Source organism: Populus nigra, chromosome 7 (assembly GCF_951802175.1).
Source record: "Populus nigra chromosome 7, ddPopNigr1.1, whole genome shotgun sequence".
NCBI lineage: Eukaryota > Viridiplantae > Streptophyta > Magnoliopsida > Malpighiales > Salicaceae > Populus > Populus nigra.
In genome coordinates, this window is record NC_084858.1 from 12120533 (window position 1) to 12137090 (window position 16558).

A 16558-nucleotide genomic window follows, 5' to 3' on the forward strand; every position below is an offset into this window, starting at 1 on the left:
TCCCTAAGTAGGGGTAGCCCATGTAACTCCTCTGAAAACACATATGGAAAATCTCTTATAATAGGAATATCCGTTAATTCTATGCTTCCATTTTTTAATTCTCTTACATGAGACAACTATATAAGACACCTTTTCCTAATCAATTTCCCGGCCGTCATGATCGAAATTATAGAAATTAGTACTACCCTTCTCTCTCCTCTAAATACTACTTTTTTTTCACTGTCCCCCTGGATAACCACAGTTTTAGTAAAGCAATCCACTTATGCTTTATGTCTACTCTGTCAATCCATACCTAGAATCAAATCAAAGTCATATAATTCTAATGGCATAAGGTTCACCCTCAATTTCGCCCTCTCGATGTATAATACCACACCTTCATATACATAGTCAATGTCTATGTTTTCTATTAAGGGCGAACTAATTGTCATTCCTACACTTAGTCTACTTAGTGGCACATTTAAATTATTTATAATTCAATACGCCTAAAAAAAATGACTAGCTTTAAGATCAATTAAAGTATCAACTTGTATTGAGCCTAGTTGCAATGTACCTGCTACAACATTTGGCATCACCCCTATATCTTTCTGAGTCATGTGAAATATGCTGCCTTGGAGTCCTCTCTTCTTAGAACCAGGGTCGACCTCTATTAGCACTTGCTCGACTGAGTTGGTTGTACAGGTCGATTCAATGTCACTGATTGTTGTTGGCTTTGTGTGGTATCCCCCTGTCTTTGTACCACTTTAGTGGCCCTGCTTGGACATTCTCTCTTTCTATAACTTGTGTCCCCGTAGTGGAAGCAACCTCTCCCTAAGTATTAGCAATCCCTCCATCGGTGCCCTCACCTCTACAAATATAACATCTTCTCAGTGTTGCAGAACAATCCCCAAGATGTTTCTGATTATACCTCGTACACAATGAGTTGGTGGGTTCCCTTTGTTTCACGGGTCCTCCCGTAGTATTGGCTCCTTGCTGATTCTGACCCCCGATATATCCCCCAGTATCGGCCCTTCTCGCTCCCCCTAAACTCCCTCTATAAACAAAACTTCCCCCTCCCTTCTGAAGTTGCCTGAAAGACTGACTACTTTTACCCTTCTTCGAATATGAAGCTCTCCCTGCTGGAAGCATAAAGTCCTTGCTCTTAAACCATGTCATTTAACTCTATTCACTAACCAGCCTCAGAGTATCATTCATCACCCTCTCCATACCCTGCGCAGCCCGTACTAGATCCCAAACAGACTGAACTGCGTAGCTACTAATATTATCTTTAGCTCTTGCCTAAGCCAATTCCGGAACCATTCTACTCGATAATGCTCGATAGAAAGGTAGGGAGGTAGGTAGTGGCAAAGATAGATAAGTCTTGGAACCTCCTCTCATATTCCAGAACTTTCATCTTCCCCTACTTCAAGTCGAGGAACTCCTACTCTTTTTCCTTTCTGTGCTGCTAAGAGTAATAACCCTCTTTAAATTCCTCTTGAAAATCTCTCTAGCTCAACCCTTTTTTTGCTCTCCTTTCTCTGATAGTTTCCTACCAAAAGTGGGCTTTCTCTATCAACAACTAGGTCACACAATCCACCCAGGTTTCCTCTGGCACTTGCATCTGATCTGTAACCCTTTCTACCTTTCTCAACCAATGTCCTGCTACTTTAGTGTCTTCTTCCCCCGAATAGGTTGTACAACCCATTTCTCGTATACCCTTCACCTATTGAACTAGGGTAACCACTCTCTCTACTCGAGGGGCGGGATTGGATGTGCTTGTAGCCATCCTTGTTGCTACTGCCTTTGACCAATTGCACAAAAAATACAGGGTCTGAATATGGATTTGGTGTGGTCGTCGGTACAATTGGTGGAGACCTATCTTCTGGTCCCTGACCACCCGTTCCTCTAGGTAGCAACGCTTCTACCTAACAGGGTACAGGGTCATCCTAATGCCCCCGTGATTCTCCCTTCTCAGAATGGGCTGATGTTGCAGGTAGATGAGAGGTAGTGCCCATTAGTGTTTCCCCTTTAGCTTTGTTACCGTCCAATGACTCATACTATCTCCTCCTTACGGGAGATGAGTCCATCACTGCTCCTTGTTATATACAAACCATCCTGCAATATATTTTCCAAAATCACATCATTACTTCAGTCTCTAAAATTTCAACCAGAAGTGTTGATACCAAATTGTAACATTCCCATTTCCGGGATCAAACAACACAAATATACTACCGAATTTGTGGGTATTTTTTTTCCATTATTTAAGGATTACCAAAATTATCACCAAAATTTCAGCAGAGTCTCCCCTATACCAGGAGGTTCCATGTTATCGACTATCATCCTATACACATCTTATACTCATATCTCAATCATATCGCAAACACAACAAGTCTAACTCAACAATATATTCAAGAACATAGATATAGCATTTTATCTACCCAATTTCTTTTACATTTAACATACATAATTTAACAAATAAGAGAAGCATATAAACATTTAAATTCCAAATACAAAATAATACAATCTAGTATTTCAAACCCAAAATTACAAGGATGACATTATTATGTCCCGAGTTACATGGTCACTTAAGAACAAAATACACAGGTAATTCTTACATTCCTAATTCATGCAAAAGAAAACTAGGGGACCTAAATACTACTCCTTACATGAGTGGGAAGGACCTGCAATTTATAATTTTCAGAATAAATAAAATACGCATACAATAAAATAGAAAAGGAAAATTTACACAATACATACATATATATTTAATCATATACTAATCCGCACAACAATGGCTCTTGAATTATTAATTTGCCTTTTATGATTATGTCCCTATTTATTCTTTTGAGGATCACCCATTATTTTTCATTTCATAAACATCTCAAGTTTCATCAGGAGCACATCATCGTGCCACCTTTTTCCTAATTTGGGAAGATCATTGCCAGTACGAATAACTCGCATTAGTATCTGTAGTCGCCCATTCTGAAATTGACTAATCAAGTTCATGGGAATGCTGACACCAATATAACCCATTCATAGTTAATTAGTGTTCCATATTCCCTTGGAATATCCTCAAGTATGCCAATGTCAAGAATTCTTGGCATCATTAGCTTTCACCTCAGGAAATCTAATCAAGTTCCATAAGTTTGTTGATACCGACGTTAACTGACGATATCATTACCTATTCTTAACCCGAATAGTTATCAAGTCCAATGTTTCTCCTCCTCTGTATTAGTCATGTCGATGTTAGCCAACCTAGCTAACATTATTAGCCTCCCATATTTAGGACCGGCTAATCACATCCAAGGGGTGATTATCCATGAAAACTCTTTATTTTCTTCCATTCACTCTAAAGGAACTTATAAATCAAATTTGGTTTTTTGGTTCTCATTCATGTCATTTCATCTTTTCTCTTTTTGTTCTCATTCATAGGCACAAGATTTATAATCCAAACAAATAATTAGAATCGTATTAACTAAGAAAGATATAAGTGTAGAATACCTACCTGCTGCAGAAGCTCGACTTGCGCTCCCTTATTGTTGTTGTACTCCTCCTGCGATTCCTCCTGAATCCACAAGTACCCATCATTATTCCATTCGCAATCACATTTACAACATAGTAATAGAAATGGTGACAACATTCATTTCTCTTTTACCATTATTTTTACATTTAGCCTCCCATTATTATCCTTTAGAATTTTGGTTCAATAGTAGTCATAACAAACATCACTAATTCAATTTAAAATAAGGTTTATTTTTTTTAAGTCAGGACATGATGCTACACATTTTACAAGGGAGGAATAAATTATATTCTTAACGTGACTAAATTTCACCATTTTGTTAAATTGGTCGAATCTTCCAGCAGGGGTGACAGCTCGACCTCCCCTCAGATGTTTGCCTATATCTAGAGCTCCAAATTAAGCTAGGTTGAACTTATTGGATAGCTAACATCTCAGACTACAACTTCTATGGGTCGATACTTCAGATTATACCTTTATCTATTTCGATTCTTGGGTGTAAGTTAATTAACATAGCAACCTAGATTTTCTTTCGATTTAAGTGTTCAACACATAAACCATCATTTTTTAGGCATTTCTTTTCCTTCCTTCGTCCACTATTACCCACAGAATTTCATCCTTTTCTCATGTTAACAATCACACATAAGGACATAGTTCATTTAGGGATTAGGCTTCACAAGAATATGCGTAACAAGGTTGTTCATATGTTTTCAAATATCAGCATATCATAATTTTATGAAATTCAACAGTGTCTCTCAACATGCATTCTTAATTAGTATCAACATATTTCTCCTCCCTCTTTGTTCATATTTGGCTGAAGATCTACAAACCTTCCTCTAGTTTCGTTGTCCTCTAGTTGGGTTAAGAATATCGCATAGCCTTTGTTTACCTCTCCTTCACACTCATCCTTACCTTAACTTACCCGGAGATTTTCTCAAAAATTTAACCTAGGGTTGTATTCTTGCATGCAACTTAACTATAATGTTTGAAATTGCTTTAGGAAGGTCTTAGGTTTGTCCTAGTTGTGTTTTCTGCCCCTTGGAACCCCTTCTCCCTCAAATGTTTTGATTGTTCTTCTTCTCTTCCCTTTTTTATCGTTAGCTCCTTCTTGGCTTTCTTCTTCTCTTGTCTTGTCTTTTGATGTCTAAATCTTCCCTCACCCTTCTAGTTTCCTCTTATATGGTGGATTGCATGTGGTTCTCCTTATTTGTTCTTAAGAGAAAATAAAGAGGCAGTGAGTGACTTTTCTTCTCCATTTTTCTTTCTTTTTATATTGTTAGCTCTCCTCTTTTAAGGGATGACAGTTTTCTTCCCCCCCTCCCTCTTTTTTTTTTTTTGTTTCTATCCCTCATTTATTCATACCTTTTAAGTCTGGTCCTCCCCTCTTTGTTTCTTCCCTTTTAGGTTTCCAAATCTCTTTTTTCTTTTTGTGTGGGTTGTCGACTCTCTTCTTGTTTTTTATTTAATTCCACTATTATTATTATACTCACCATAATGATATATATATATATATATATATATATATATATAAGTGTGTTTCATGGGGTTTTACACTTCAAGTAGAAGAAATGCATAATATTGTTAGTGAAATTTTCACGAATTAGGATCATATTATTGTGCAGAAACTCAATATGAGTAGGAGATTTGATGCGTTAATTTGACTATGCCCCATTTTCCATAAGACACGGAACAATAAAAATAAGTTGATGTAATTACAGGAATATAAAATCAACAAAAAAAAATTGTATTTGATTAGTAATGGCAAACATAACATTATTTTGATACGGTGAATGTGAATAAACTTAATCCCAATTATAACTTACCACACATGCATGGATATCATCACATCCACATAATAGCTTCCCATTTAGCAGGTCCACGGCTTGAAATGATCCTCCTCCTTCACTTCTCTGTAACAAAAAAAAAACATGCCACTTTTTTTTATTACTCTAAATTTCTTCTATTTTATTACTAATGATCTAATCAACAGAAATATTGAATGAACATAATTGTAAGGGATTTTTATATATATATTATTCCCCTTGTTACTAAAAAGAGGTTGGATCTTGAGACTTCTAGGTAAATGATAGGAAATGTAATTGTAGGAGAATTTGAAGATAATTTGCAAGTGATATATATACCTTGTAATAATCTACAGCAACAAAATTTGCCCATCTGTTGGTAGCAGCACCATTACAAGTATGAAGCATATTTATGAGATTCCTTGAGTTATCTTCACAAGAGAGTTTCTTCATAGGAATACATCTAAAGTAATTTACCAACACCAATGATCTACTCGTGTCATTAAGAGGAGGTGACTCCTTTCTATTAGTGCAACTTCCTGCTTTCATGCCAATATTCCCATCTGCCAAAAACAATTGTATGCATATTGTATAACAAATTCTACAAGGTTATAAAAAAGTAAAAAGTTGAAAGAATTATTAACATTTTTTTATATTTCTTACATTGATTTTCAACCATGTAATTCCATTGGTAAGCAATGCCTTCACTTGCTTCCTTGGATTGAATTGAAGTGAAAACAAGTAGCCTTTGGTTGTTCTGGACCATGTCATTAACTAATGGCCAATCTTGACCATTTTTGGGCATGTTTGTCACAGGAAACCAATATTTCATCAAGCCAGCATCAGTGAAGACCTTGGTCAATCCATTTGGGGCTCGAACATAATCTTCTAAGATTATTGTAACAATTTCTGCTGGATATGTAGATAAGAAAGCTTCAATTTCCCTTAGAGTGTCAATAGCTGGACCCTACTAGTGGCAAACACAAACATTTTCACACTATATAGAAAATTAAGGGAAAAAAATCTCACAGAACTTAATTAGTAGGGAATAAAATGTCCATACAAATGCAGTATAGTCATGACATTTTCCTTTAAATGAATGGCATAACCATACATCTCCACGAAAATCATAGGTATCAAGCATCAAGGCTCGAGCTCCATTCTGTAGTCAAATAATTAATGGCACTTGTTAATTGACAAAAAAAGATGTTCTAACATGGAAAAAGGACATTTAAACAGGAAAGAAACATTTACATTTAGCTGATCCATGACGCTGTCTTCTTGATTGGTAAATGTGATTCGAGGAACTTTAGTGTGAGATGGGTATCCATCAATAGCATAGGCATTGTGAGTCGCCAAAAATGCATATTTGTTGAAAGGCAAAGAATTGTTCTATTAATAAGAAAGAGGGAAAAGAATCACCAATTATTTTGTGTATTACTCGTTAGGAAACAAAATTGTTGCTTTATTATATATATATATAATCGTCATTCAGCCTCAGTTCATAACCTAGCACAAATGACGTCCAAGGTTATTGACTATCTTTAAACTAATTTAGTAACAACTAGTTCGTGTACCTGCATTATATTGCAAGTAAAATTCTAAATTAGTTTTTCATATTAAAAACAATGTTGACCTTGTGGATAAGTTTTCTCATGTCATGAAGTTTTTTAATTAAAAAATAAAAAATAATTGCTTAATTAAATTACTTAAAAAAATATAAACTGCTAAATTATATATAAAGAAAAAATTATGATAGCTAATTAAAAATTAAAGTGAAAAGTAAATATTCCTTGCAAAAAGTAAAAGATAGAGACACATGCAAATATTTAACCTCGGTTATCCATTTCATTATATATATATATATATATATATATATATATATATATATATATATGATTTTTGTTATTATAAATGTGACATTACATATAGTGTAGATAAAAACTAAGGTTTTTAAACCCTAAAGTTACAACCCTAAATTATAAAGAAATAGCTAGAAGAAACTATAATATTTTCTAAAAAGTTTACAAATCAATAACATGAGAAAAAAAAACACACTAACTATTTATATAGACGTTGAAACCAAACTAACAAAAACAAATCTAAATCAAAGTAAAAAATAGTAATTAACACCCAAAATTAACTAGAAAAATAATTAAAACAACATCTTTTTAGCCAAATTTGAAGACTTTCCAAGCCTCGACTAGTTATAGTTAATTAACTTCCTTGGAACTGGGCTCGTAGAATCTTCTGCCATAATTTGAACCTGATCTAATAGTCAAATCTAAAGTTATAGTTATTTTTGTCACATTATGCGTTTGAAATGTTTAGGTTTCTTCACAAGACTCTTTACAAGCTTTGCCTTATCTATCTAATCTATAAATGTATTTACAACACCAAATTTTAGATATAATATCTTCTCATCATAATAAAGATAAATATAAGAAATATTAAAGGTCCTGGAAATACCCATATCATCTGGTAGATCACTAATATAAGCATTGCCATTAAATTTTTTTATTACAGTGTAATGATCATATTTCTTCTCCTGCAACTTACTGTAGAACCTCATCAATAATCTCTCTTTGCATGGAAACACCATCACCTTATCTCATTCTTGAATATTTTAGCATAACGATATTTATTGGCAATCACCTTATATTTTGAATTAGTTTTCAACATTTTTTGCCTCACATTGAGCATAGCTTGCACATCCATAGCCATCTTCCTAGTAGCAAGTTATATCCAAAACCCTTCTGAAGTGATACAAGATCAAGTAAATCTCAAGGACATTACAAATACACAATCTTGATTGGTGATTTATTAGTGGCACTATATATATATGTTAAAATTTAGAATTTTGGTGTGTCATCAAAGACGTTCTGAATCAAGTTGCTAATTATTTGATTCAACGACTTTGTTTACCCATTTATTTATGGATATGTTGTATTACTAAATTATAGTGTTGAAACATACATCCTCCACAACGTACATAAAAAATGACTAAAGAACTTGTTGTCTAAATCAAAAGTGATGGTCTTCGACATCCTATGTAAATGAACCACCTCTTGGAATTAAAGTTGAGCAATTATAAAAGCATCATTTATCTTTTTGTAGGGGATAAAACACATTATTTTAGAGAACATGTCAACTACATCAAATATAAAATCATATCCTCTTTGTGTACGGGGTAAACTAAGTACAAAATTTATATACAATTCCTTCCATATATTTTCAAGAATAGACAATGATATGTTTGCCTTTTGGTAGTTTGACAAAGATAATATCTTTGCATAAACTTGTCAATATTTTAGTTTAAGTGAGGCCAATAATACCTCTCAATGATATCATTAGTAGTCTTCTTTCTCTATAAATGACCAGATAATTCTTCACTATGCAAATCCTAAATCACCTTTTCTCGCAATAAAGAATGAAAAATGCTAAGACAACTGCCTCTCATTGAGAACCCATAATGAAAGTGAAAGTCATTAATAGACAGATTCTAACTTTAACACTTCCCTCGTAACTCACCAAAATTTTCATCATACTCAAACAGTTTTTTCAAATAATTGAACCTAGTGATCTCTCCTTTTAAAGTAACCAACAAGGCTACCTTTGACTCAAAGAATCAACAACTATATTTTAAACTATAACCTTATACACAATTCTGATTTGGAATTGCTACAAGTAAATTACTCATCTCGCGTGTATGTCATTAGTGATTCTCTTATGAGTATTTAAAAATCCAACATCTTAAAATTAGAATACAAAACAAATTTCTCATCTATTAGGTAGTGCTCCTACTTTTTCAGAGTTTGAAAACAACATAGAACTCCTTATCATATATGGACCTTTTAAATCTAGCATTTCTCAACTTCTTACTAAAGAATGTCATGAGTCTCTTCTCGTAAGAGAGTACACCCCCAGTTCCAACAACATAAACATCATAGTCGACCTTAAATATTTTATCAAAATTCAAAAGTGCCAAAATCAAAGTAATGATTATTTTTTCTTTAATCAAATCATAGCTCTTTTTCCACTTCTCCCTAATTGAACTCTTATTTCTTTATGCATTCAATAATTAGTGCAATTATATTATTGAAGTTTTCTATGAGTTGTCAATAAAAGGTAGCCAATCTATCGTAATTGTGCACCTTACTAATTGTTTTAGGGACTGGCCAATTTCTAAAAGTCCTAACATTCTCCTCATCAACTTATATGTCATCTATACTGACAAAAGAACCTAAAAATAGTAATTTATCGGTCATAAAACTATACCTTTTCAAGTTCATATATAGTTTATTTTCCAACAAATCCTCCAACACTTTTCTTAGATGTCCCACTTGGTTAATTTCAGATCATCTATAAATCAAGATGTTATCAAAATAAACAACCATAAATTAACTTATAAATGGACATAAAATCTTATTCATCATTCTTAGAAAAAATGCTAGATATATTAATCTGAAAGGTATAACCAACCACTCATGCAATGCATTTTTTGTATTAAAAGTTGACTTCCACTCATCTCTTGATCAAATTCAGATCTGATGGCATCATTCCTCCAATCAATCTTTGTAAAAACTAATGCTCCATATAACTAGTTAAACATTTCATCTAACTAGGGAGTCAAAAACTTGTGACCTATAATTATATTGTTAATGACATAATTTTTAATATTCTTACGCCAGCTACTATGCTTCTCCAGGGTTAACAAGGCTAAAACTGCGTGAAGACCAAAGGTTTCTTGAATCTATCATTTTATGAATTGCTCTTCAATTTTATCCTTTAATATCTCATCCTTTTTATTACTCATTTGATAGTATAGTAGATTTGAAAGGTTAGCTCCTAACACCAAATCAATATGATATTGAATATCTCTCATCAAGAGCACTTTATCCAATAACTAATCAAGTAAAATCTTCCCAAATTTAGAAAGAAAAGGTTTAACTATATTTTCCTTTGCTACTCTTTCATTTATAATTAATGCATAAACATGTCTAGTCTTCTTTACATCTAATTGCATCTCATGTTTTAAATTAACTGTGGTAAGGAAAGGCTTTCATTCTATTTTATAAAGTTCGGGTTTAGGTTTTGCTTTCAAAGAAAATGTTAAAATTCACATCATATTTATTAATCTTATATAAATTATCTCTACCCAAGGGTTTAACATTTGCATCATACTACAAAGACCTACCGAATATTAAACTAAATGCATTCTTTTATACCATGTGATAATAAGTCTCATCCCTATACTTTTATTGGAAAAAAGGTACTTTACAACTTTGAGTTACTCTTATTTTCCTTACTGCCTTAATCCATCCAATTTTATATAGTTCAGGGTGTGGTTCTAATGGCTATTTTAATTTATCAGCAATATATGTGTCAATAATATTTTCATAAGAACTACTATCAATAATCAAATCAAACAAGTTATTATTTACGGTGTATTGAGTACAAAATAACTTGTCTCGCTATGAATCTTCTATAACATTTGGTGTTAGCAATATCTTCCTAACTAGATAGGTTTATCCCTCACCATCATCGTTTTCATCATCATTATTATACTTATACAAATCTTCTTCCTCATCTCTATCGGGTTTATATAACTTACCATTATATTTAAAAGGTTCTTGCTCACATCACTTTCAATCACGTTGATTGATTTCTGCCTTCTATAATTACAGGAACAATGCCATGCCTCCTTACATTTAAAGCAGTTTTAAATTATTGGCTTGGCGTGAAGTTTTTTTGATTTGTTAGTATCAACTTGCCTTTTTATAGCCTTATCATGTTTAACATCTTATCTCGTTGAAGGTTGGTTTGATATTTTTACTACCTTTTCCTTATTAGTGATATTGAATTTTCTTGCCTCATTGGATAGCCTTCTAGAATGATTGAATTTACTAATGCTTCTAGCCTCTCTTTTTTTTATCAGCATCTCATCTTTTCATGCTAAGTTTCTTGCTTCAGCTAGTATAATCAACATTTATACTCTAATGTTATCTCATATTGCTAACTTTAGCCCCCTTAAGAATCTCATGAAATATTGAGAATCCATCTTCTGAAGTTGATTTCATTTTATTAGCTTTTAAAACTCCATGATATATTCATTGACAAATTTCTTTATTCATGAATAGTCTTGATATCATTGAAACAAGTATCGGTTATAATAATAATAAAAAAGAACTTTTCATGGATCATCAACCTCATATATATCTATGACGTAGAAAAATGTCTTCCCACTCTCAATCATGTATCTATATAACACTTCCATCATTCAAGTTTTACTTGACAAGTTTCATCACTTTTTTTATGATACACATGTTTTCCCTAACTCTATCACATTTAATGATCCAATCAAGGAACTATTCTATATCAAGATCTCTATTGAAGATATAAATTTTTATTTTTATTTGGAACTCATTTGCTTATTGTCTTTCAGGCTATAATGGTCTATCTTGGTTCGTCAAGGCCCTACAACCCTTATCAAATCCTTCTTCACCAATACCCTTCATATTGGTAAATGTTTGTCTAGATTGATCTTCAGCAATAGGTCTATGTTTAGTCTTGCCCCGAGATAAGTTTCTAGACACATTCCTCTCCACTTCATGATTCCTATTTGCGTATCTCATTAGTCAAACTAGATGTTTTAAACTATTTGATATTAAAGTTATTATTTGCTCCAAACAATCTAGTTTCTATGTTTGGACTCTTTGCTTTAACTTTTAAACTCTTACAATGTTCTTGATGGCCTCCACTCCTGTATCATGAGGTAGGTTATTACCATCTATATCCATTAAACAGGCCAACTTTCTTTCATACCTATTTGCATAACATATAATATGGAAAAAAAACTAAGATTCTCAAGCCCTAAGGTTGTAGTCCTAAACTATAGAAAAATACATAGAGAAAAATTTAATATTTTTTTAAAAGTATGTAACTCAATAATTTAATAATAACAATAACACTTATTTATAGATTAAAACCAACCTAGAAAAAAATTCCAAATCAAAGAAAAAAAATTAGAATCCAAAATTAACTAGGAAAACAATTAAACTAGAAAACAAAAGCATATTATTGGTCTATTTAGGAGACTTTTTAGACCTCTACTGGTTATAGCAACCCCACCCCCATTAAAATTGGGCTATAGAATCATAAAAAAAAACTTGATCTCAGTCCTATAATCAAATCTAAAGTTATGGTTATTTTTGTTAGGTTATGTGTTTGATGCATCCAAGCTTCTTTATGAGCTTTATCTTATCTATCCAAACTATACATGTATTTGCAATACATTCCACATCAAAATGGATAATGAAAATACAACTCGTCTATCAAAAAAATTAATAGAAAAAAAAGAAGATAAATTATGTTAATGAAATTATAGAAACAATACTAGAGATTAATCACTTTTTAAAATAATTAAACTTAAAAGTTTTAAAAATAAAAGAGAGGATAATAATTAAAATTAAAATAATAAAATAAAATAAATAAAAATAAAAAGAGGTTAGGCATTATTGAGTTTGACAAGCTAGGCCCATGAGTATAGTCATTTATTAGGATTTTTTTTGTTACTTCTAGTGATAAAAAAAAAATCAAGATCCGGGTTTTTAGATCTCAAAACTCATAATTTTAATTTTTTTTCATCTAACATTGCCTTAAAAATATCATAAACACCTCAATAAACATGTTCTAATTCTAAAACACGTTCTAATTAGTTTAAAATATGATAATCAAATAAAAACAATTCACAAGACTAGATCTTTTTTTTTTTTTCTTTTTTGCATCATTGAAGAGCAAAATCACCTTTATTGAACTTTCCTTTAAAATACAAACTAATTGACAACAAGATTGGCCTTTTTATAGTTGATTAAACCTTTTCTCTCTCTTTTTTTTCGATACGTTTTTCTCTCCTTCTCAATATGCAAAGACTAAAACATGACAAAAATAAAATTCAGGACCGAAAAATAAAAACCTAAAACAATAACAAACATATAGGCATAAATTGAAACTCTATATAGCCCATGTTATGTCATGAGCTAGACCAAGAAACAAATCCAGCATAAAAAAAGGATTTTTAGGTGGTGATAAAGTGTTTTAATAAAGTAAGAGAAATCCATGACTAATTAATGTCATAGACCTAACTGGTTAAATAAGTTGGTTTCATTTAATTACATGATAAAAAATAATAATAATAAATTGACTGAATTTAAAAAAAAAAAAAGTGATCATGATGACTTGAAAAAAAAAAACTTACCAAAAGAGAAAAAAATTACAAACCCGAGTAAAACCAAAAACAATATTTGATTTGAAAAAAAATAACCCTAAAAATGACCTAGGTTAACCTATGTTAACCTATCAAACTAGCAACTTAGATTATGAGAACAAGATAATCTCATACAAAGAAAAAATAATAATAAAGAAGCCCAACTTCCAATAAACCCATTCTTAAATGATTAAATTGAAATGGAAAATCCATGTAAAAATAAAAGACCTAAAAAACCTGATGTCAACTAGGTTAATCTTTCAAACTCATGATCCAAGTTATCAGAGGAGGACCACCCCATCAAAATAAATCATGAAAATCAACTTCTAACAAACACATTGTTGAAAGATGGATCACTCATTCAAATCGTCTCAGGAGCCTCATCCTTATATTTAATTAATTCAATTTAAATAAAATACAATTCTTTTAAAAAGCTAAATTTAACAAAAAACAACAAATAAAAAGACCTCATATAACCAAGTAATTTAGAAATTAAGGAAAATTATATATAAAGAAAATAAAAAAAAAAGAATATCAAAGCCCAATTTCTAATTAAATAAATGTTGTGAGATGAAACCAAAAAAATATGAGATTAAAAAATAAAAATAAAAAATCTTGGCAAATCTCTTAAACTTGGATTAATCCCTCAAACTTGTAATCTATAAAATCTTAGATCCGGACTCATTCAAAAAACTCAATTTCCAACTAGTTTAATAGTAAAGGATATAATAAAAAAAGATCAATTTAAACAATTTGTCAAAGTAAAAAAAATATAAAAATCAAAAGAATAAAGATCAAATTTAATAGGAAAAAAAATACAAAGAGAAAGAAATCATGAAAAAAAATTCAATTTAAAAATTATTTCAAATAAAACAAAGAACAATAAAAAGAACAATGACTATATCTAATAAATGAAGAAAATAAAGGGACGATGAAATTGAAAAGAAATTTTAATTATATAAATTATTTCAAATTAAATAAATAATAATTAAATAAATATGGATCAAAGCTGAAGGAAAAATAAATTGAAGGGTAGTTATGAAAATTTAGAAAGCCATCGTGGAATTTGAGGATCTGAGAGAAAAGAAAGGGAAAACAATACCATCAACACCAAACTAGAGGTCTAATGAACACACGTGTAACCCTACAATAGAAAGGTCGTCGAGACAATTCGAACACTACACTAGAAACCATTGTTTAGCAGTCAAACAACCTCTCATACATTGCCCGGAGAGCAAAGACACTCCCTACTCTTGATTGCGTGTAATGCACATGTAAGCTATTTTTTAAAAAATATTTTATGTTTATTAAAATATCAAATTGTCTTTTAGTCAATAAAAAACCATAATGAAAATATAAAAAAACCCTAGAACACCAATTAAAGAAAATTTGATTCTAATGATAATTTAATTATTTATCTATATTTAAAAAGTTGTGAAGTTCAGAAAAGTTTTATATGTCAATTTAATGATTTATTTTTTCAAGAGTAATTTAATTACACTGAAAATAATAAAAAGACTATATTAACCTGATAGTCAGCTAAAAACCTTTTATTAAGAAGTACAATTAATAATTTCATTCTTCAAACCACTTTGTAATTAAATAATTCTAGAGCTACGATATCTATTGCTAGATAAAAACATCTACCTTCTAGTTTCTCTTAATTTAATGTGTTTTAGTTTATCAGTAAAAGTTGAAGTAGGAATGGATGCTGCAAACAAGTGGTTCAATTTGAACCGGATTGTACAATATCGGGTTTGAACACAAAAAATACATGAATTTGATGTAATAACATTTGCCCAATGCAAAGTCAACAACCTTTTGTTTTAAATCAAGACGTTTAAATGGGCCAGGGCCTAGTCAGGCCCTCCCATTCCCATTCCTAATTCGTACAAATTACAGGGTTGCAGTGTGAAATCGTTTTAATCCTTGATTATTTATTTTTTAAAATTAATTTTTTTATATTTTTAATGTATTAATATAAAAATTAATTTTTAAAAATAAAAAAATATTATTTCAATTTATTTTCAAATAAAAATTACTTTAAAAAATAACAATTTATATTCACCATTTAGTTGCCAAAGAGACCTTCCTAGAAATTGGATGAAAAGAAACTCTTTCTTGGCAGACAACATTTTCCACTCTAATATGCACTTGATCGAAAAGAAGTCTGTCCTATGTATATCTTTTGCCTTTTATTCTTTTATCATCATGATGATATCATGCACTAAATGGCAGGGGGGGCGAAATGCAAAACAAACCAACAATTCTGATGAGCCAAGGCGTGTTAGAGCTGAACAAACACATGAACAAGATGCCTCCTTGCAAAAGAAAAATTAAGCAAGAGAGTTAGAGAATCACCAGAAGCTTGAATTGGTCTGTGATGGTTGATCTAACACATCTTGTGCCTGGAAACCCTAGCGGGCAAGCAAGGCAATAGAGTCCAGCTTCACAATCTTGATTCGATGAACATTCATCATGTAGCTGAACGTTAAAACAAAAGTTAAATTAAAAACCGAGAAAAAAAAAACCGAGAAAAAAGATCAAGCTGTAGCAAACCCTGCATTCTCCATTTGAGCAAGCTGCAGCAACACCAACAAGCGCCGCCATGGAAGCTGTGATGATCAAAAGCAAGTTTTGAGAAAAAACCATGTTGGGAAACGAAATGATAATCATTGGGAGAATAAAGGAACGTAAAGAGGCAAGATATATATATATATATATATATATATATATATATATATATATATATATATATATATATAGGACTATAAATGCGTCTGGCTTTTGTTTCTCTGTTTTTCTTGGAAAAGTAGTGGTGAGCTTTCCTTGTTTTTTTTTGGCCGAGAAAGCAAAGGAAGCTTCACAAAACTCTGCTCGGAGCTAGACAGTGGTACTCTCGGAAAGCAACACATGAGGAGGAGTTGGCCATCTATTCAATGACAATGATGTTGAAATATGGCCACAAGCTAGGTGCCTACCACGGTAACTTGAAAG

General features: G+C 31.6%; 1 protein-coding gene across 5 annotated transcripts; it reads right to left on the reverse strand.

The window, feature by feature from the left end:
* Positions 1-507: 507 nt before the first annotated feature.
* Positions 508-16279, reverse strand: LOC133699157 (PI-PLC X domain-containing protein At5g67130-like). Of its 5 annotated transcripts, none has more exons than XM_062122310.1 (9): positions 16121-16279; positions 15923-16045; positions 6550-6687; positions 6359-6457; positions 5959-6262; positions 5635-5858; positions 5317-5403; positions 3482-3541; positions 508-2091 (listed from the first exon to the last, which is right to left on the reverse strand). In XM_062122310.1, the coding sequence occupies exons 1-9, from the start codon at positions 16235-16237 to the stop codon at positions 2029-2031; spliced, it is 1215 nt and encodes a 404-aa protein (XP_061978294.1). In that variant the 5' UTR covers positions 16238-16279; the 3' UTR covers positions 508-2028. The 5 variants fall into 5 exon arrangements, with proteins under 5 accessions (XP_061978294.1, XP_061978295.1, XP_061978298.1 ...); XM_062122311.1 differs by having other exon boundaries at positions 5959-6207; positions 6325-6457; XM_062122313.1 differs by lacking the exon at positions 508-2091 and adding an exon at positions 2444-2657.
* Positions 16280-16558: the final 279 nt, after the last annotated feature.